The sequence below is a fragment of the Drosophila biarmipes genome, chromosome 3L (genome assembly GCF_025231255.1).
Source record: "Drosophila biarmipes strain raj3 chromosome 3L, RU_DBia_V1.1, whole genome shotgun sequence".
Lineage (NCBI taxonomy): Eukaryota > Metazoa > Arthropoda > Insecta > Diptera > Drosophilidae > Drosophila > Drosophila biarmipes.
Window position 1 is genome coordinate 14,960,457 of NC_066613.1, and position 5,434 is coordinate 14,965,890.

General features: G+C 44.4%; 1 protein-coding gene across 1 annotated transcript; it reads right to left on the reverse strand.

Annotated features, from left to right (window-relative positions):
- Positions 1-1,081: 1,081 nt before the first annotated feature.
- LOC108028169 (uncharacterized) lies at positions 1,082-5,434 on the reverse strand. The gene is made up of 3 exons (XM_017099830.3): positions 5,187-5,434; positions 3,584-4,061; positions 1,082-2,864 (listed from the first exon to the last, which is right to left on the reverse strand). The coding sequence occupies exons 1-3, from the start codon at positions 5,284-5,286 to the stop codon at positions 1,130-1,132; spliced, it is 2,313 nt and encodes a 770-aa protein (XP_016955319.1). The 5' UTR covers positions 5,287-5,434; the 3' UTR covers positions 1,082-1,129.

A 5,434-nucleotide genomic window follows, 5' to 3' on the forward strand; every position in this document is an offset into this window, starting at 1 on the left:
ATTAATTGCGGCATAAAGCAAACATTTTGCGAGTCAATGTACGTAATTTGAAAATCGTGCCAAAATAGATGCCAAAGCCGGCGAAGAGAAGGCAGCGAAGGCAGCAGCAGGTGCAGGCGGGGGAGCTCTATGTGCAGGCAACTCCCCCGCGAAAATCCAGGCGGCGGCAGATATATGTCTGCTGCTCGTAGTATCCACTGTGGCCATTTGTCTGCATGTCGCTTTGTTGAATTGTCTATTTGTTTGCCAAAAAGTGCCATGAAGACAACTCGTTGTTGGCCGAAAGCAATTTCATTTGCTGCCGCCGCCGCCGCCACCGCTGCTGCAACAAATTACTATCATTGCTGTTAATAGTTCATTAAGTCACGGACGGGAGATGTGGCCGGGGATGTGGATGTGGCAGCCATGTGGAATCACTGCCGCACGGAACGTGAAACCGTAAAACTTCAAATCGAACTTCAGTCAGCTGCACCAGGCCGAACTAAACCTCAAGTGGCAGAATAATTGAGTGAACGGCAAGATAAACATTTCAATTTCGTTATTAAGTCATCAATTAGGGGGCCCAGATCGCACTGCCGGGTGATTCGGTTTTGATTTGAGCTCCCGCGAGGCAAATTGCCAGCCATAAAAGTTTCGCATTTAAAGCGTTGCAACAACATTAAACTTCTTTGTTTCTGGGTTAGCACTTTGTCGTTGGGCTGGATTGCTTTATTGCTAGTCCTGGGATTGTACAAGATTTAACAATCTGTTGGTGGCTATCCTATATATAAACAACTCTTAAACATAGGTGGAAGGACAAATGATAATCTATTGAGGCATATGGTTACTTAACATACTTTTTCTTTATCTTGAGCTAGGATTGTATATTAACAAGGTATTTAAATATATTATTAAAGGTAATGGAGTATGCCATAGTTTAAAACATTTTGTGATAAGTTACATTTTTAAAATATTTTTATTTAATATAATATAATTTTAAACATTGATCTCACATTAGAGTGAAACTCACAGATACTTATGGCAGTTAGTACATCAAATTACTTTAGGCATAATAGTTATAATACACCTTATAATAAACATTATTTTAATTAGAAAAGAATTTTAGACAAATTTATATAGATGTAAACTTTTAGTTTATAATAAACTCATTATAGCAAATATCGCAGCGTTCGAGGGCTTGATGGCTGGTCTCTGAGGATTTCCTGGGACCATCCACCAATGTAGATGGTTTCTTTTCCTTGGCTATAGTGCCTCCGTAGTTCTTGCGGTTCACCCAAGGCGAAGTTCGTCGGGAACTCAGTAGGGAAGCTGTGTAGGTGTGTTTGCCAGGACTGCAGGATCTCAGCGAATGCAGAGTGGCCGTGGATCCTCTCAGGATTTCCAGCCTGGCCAGCGCTGCCTCCAAGTCGGAATCCTCGTAGCCCTCCATTACCACTTGATCTGGTGACTGGGTAAAGGACTTGATACTGGGTGTGTTCAGACTGCTCATGGGCTGGATTATCACATCTAAGTTGCTGCTGTCTGAAGATCTAGCGCTGGAAGCACGCGAAGCTGAAGGTGATGGTCTCTTTGAAGTGGAAACCTTGGCCTTTTCCACAGGGTTTTTCATCTTTTGAGGTGTACGAGATGCAGAGGATAAAAGTTGGTTGGTTGGGGTGTGAGTTTCCTCACTTGGGCTGAGATCTGTCTGAGGTAGTTGCTCGAGGGAAGTATGATGATCATTGGTTTCCTTTTCTTCTAGCTTAGAATCTTCATTTAATACTACAGTCTGTGGCATTCTGAAGGGACTTTTATCTGCTTTATAGGAATTAAGATCAATGTAGGACGGCTGTATAGATCGAAATACTTCCTTTGCCAAAGATTTTACCCTCAGCGGACTCTGATCACCTTTTAAGGAATCGAATTCAATATAGGAGGGCTCTCTAGATCTTACGACCTCCTGGGTCGAAGGTTTTTTTATTCTCATGGGGCTTTGGTCAGCTTTTAAGAGCTTGGAATCCTTAGAAGATGCAGTCTGCGTTTCCTTTGTTAAATTTGATACTTTAATCGGACTCTTATGTGCCTTTATGGAATCAAATTCATGGAAAGATGGTTCTCTGGAGCGGACCATATCCCTTGAAATAGGTTTGGTTATCGTTAGTGGACTTTTGTCGATTCTGTGAGAATCAAACTCCAAGTAAGACGACTCTCTAGAAGAAAGGTTCTTGGCAGGCTGTTTCTTGGAGGTCTTTTCCCTTTTAGCGTCCCTTATTGGGGTACTGGGATGTACTGCTCGGCGGCTACCAGTGCTCAGGAACTTCTCCCTCTCAGGTCGCAGGTGCTGTTGGAGGACCCCCGTGCTCATCCTGCGTCCATAACCGGGTTCCTCCGCCAAAGGAGTGGGCCTTCCTCTGCCCCAACCGGAAATCCTTTCCGCGGGAGTTCTTTGGATACCGGAACCAATGCGTGTGGTGACTGGAAGACTGATGCGTTCGCGTTGGGGATTGAAGTCGAAGGTCCTGGAAGTGGCGGGGTTCGAGAGCCTGGAACTGGAGCGTGAAATGCTGCCCGGCTGCTCGGAGCCCACGAACTTGGCGAACTCCCGCTGACCCCGACGAGTGGGGGCGGGAGTTATGTGACCACTGGACAGATCCGACTGGGAGGCACTCAGCGAGTTTCCGCCACTGAAATGACCATCGTAGTGATTCGGCTTGTCCCGCAGGCTTGTGTAATCCTGGTAAACGGAGAACTTGTTCTGACTATGGGCGAAACTCTCGTAGGGCTTGAACTTCTTGCTCTTGGCCAACTGGTCCGCGAACTTCTCCCACTCGGTGGTACTGGGTCTTTGCGGCTCTTTGTCCTTTTTACGACGAACTTTACGACTTCTTGAGGTTGGTGTGATTCAGTGTGTTGGGGTTTAGGTGTGGAAAGATGTTGGTGTTTTAGTAGCATACCATAGGAATTATTCCATTTCGTGTCAAGTGTTTAATTTCTTTAATGGCTATGTGAGTGGCTGTGTAAGGGGCGGCTTTGCAAAACTTTAACTAAACTTTAAACTTGATAGTCATCAAATATTATCCATTCTATTAAATTGTGTTCATAGGAAAACTATACTTGATATTAAAGAGCTAGACGTTTAGGAAAGATTTATCCTTGTAGTTATTTGATTTTGCATAAGCCTATATATTCGGTTTGCCGAACTCAATATAGATAATGTAAGATATTCAAAATATTACCACAATACTACGTACAAGACTTGGCTGTTGTTCTTGTTAGTTTGATTTGCTGGGATCGCAAGTAAACAAAGGCAGGGTATATGATATGTACATAGAAGAATAGTAAGTTTATTTACAATTTACATACAAGTCAAGAAGAGAGAGAGAGAGGAGAAAGTAATATGTCGATTAGGCCAGAATAAATGTAGGTAAATATCGGGATGCTACGACGGGAACTACGAATCATAAGCGAACGTTGCAGGTACAAACTACGCGAAAACTTCAGGGTGCAGTGGCGCTACGGGTTACGGATTTGCGATGGGGCTACGGGGGTACGGGTTAGCGATTACGGATTTGCGATGCATCAGGTGCTCTCTAGGCTTACTTACTCCACGGGGGCGGAGGATTCGGTTGAGGTTGCAGGTGCGGGTACCTCAGGTGCAGTTGATTCGGTTGATTCTGCGGCAGGAGGTGCTATTGCCTCTGCCACCAGGGAGACCTCGGCGCTCAGCTGAACCATCTCCTGCAGCGTGGGTTTCGGACTGGGCGGACTCTCCTCCTCGTTGGCCAGAGCCCTTTCGATTTCCGGTTCCGGCGTAGAGGTCTTCAGGCTATCTGCATCTTCCTCTTTTAGTTGCGGAGTTGGAGCCCGGGAAGTGCTCATAGTAGCCTCTTCAGGATCTGTTTTCTCCTCGGTTTCCTTTGGTTCTTCCAGATGCAGGCCCTCCATGACCTTGTGCTTGGCCTCGTCCAGAGCCTGAGTGCCCTCCTTGAAGGCGTTGCCCAGCTCGTTGGTTATTCCCGCCACCGCCGTTCCAACGGTCTCCTTGGCCGTGTCCAAAGTGGTGGTCAGCGTCTCAGAGGCGTCTGCAAGGAGCAAGGGAATGGAAGCACTTTCATTTGCCATTTTCCAAGAGGAGTGCTGGTGTAATGTGCAGTGGAAAAAAATCAACAGCCCTAGTGCCTAAAAGTACATCTAAGTTCTAAGCTTATTAATATCAAAAATATTAATAAATAAGTCTTTTTCATTCTTTAAAAAATAATACAAAAGTCCATTGTGCATTAAAGTATGGTATTTAAATAAATTTAAATAAATTTAAATACTTTGCAAATATTTAACTTAATCATAAAATGATCTCTACTTTTAATTATTTACAGACTATATTCACAATTTTTGAAAGCTGCCTAAATGGCGGTTCTTTTAAAAATAATGTTAGCAAATTTATGGAGTTTAGTCCTGATTTAATTATAGCACTTTCCCTCAGTGCACACGAACGTATAATATTTTTAAGTCAATGTTTTGCTCTAATTCGTTGACGGCTCGGTCACGCAACCAAGTCGTTTTTCTTCATATGCGTAAAATAAATGTATAAAAATATTGTCGGCTGATGGCATTGGAGGCAGCTTTCACTTGCGACCCACTGCGGCAGAAAGGCGAAAAATCAGGCCGAAAGGCTCCGCGGCACGCATTGCGCTGGCCAATTGTCCTTTATTACGTGGCTTGTTATTATAATAATGCGAAATTCGAGCACATTTATTACGTACATTGTGCCTGGATGTATCGAATTTCTTGGCATTAAGTGGGAATTTACCAGCTTGTTGGTGGTCGTTAATTAAATGGATTAAATATTGATTGGAGCCAGGGGTCAAGGACTTCATCTTGGTGAGGCTTCGAAATTGAGTACAGTATTCGAATGAATCTTAAGGTCAAGTGACTAAAACAAATTGGTAATAGTTAGGAATTGAAGTGCAATTGCCAAGGACAAACAATTATACGCTTAGAAAGCCTCTTTTATAAGCTGACATTTAATAAATATAGATCAAGGCCCTAATTTCGTTGGACATCAAGTATACGCCACGAACATCAAGTATACGCTCGCTGGCCTTTCGGAACTTCCCTTGGCTGCACTCTCTTAAATGTCATCTGCTGGCCAAAACCAACTAATAGCCAGCCCGGATTGGTAACACACACACTCTGGCACACTCACACACCTTCCACGACGGCCTCGCCCTTCTGCTTGACATGGCTGGCGGCTTTCAGCATTTCGCTGCCCGCCGTTGCAACCATGGGAGTGCTGCTGGCACAGCCCATGACTTCTTCTCAGTGCTCGCCAGACAATCGCCGAATCATGCCGATCGGACCGGGAACTGGGGTCTCCAATAGCAGCCGCCGAGGATTTATTAATATCGAATATGAATATGAATTTGGAATCAGAAATACGCCCGCCTCTGGTCACGAA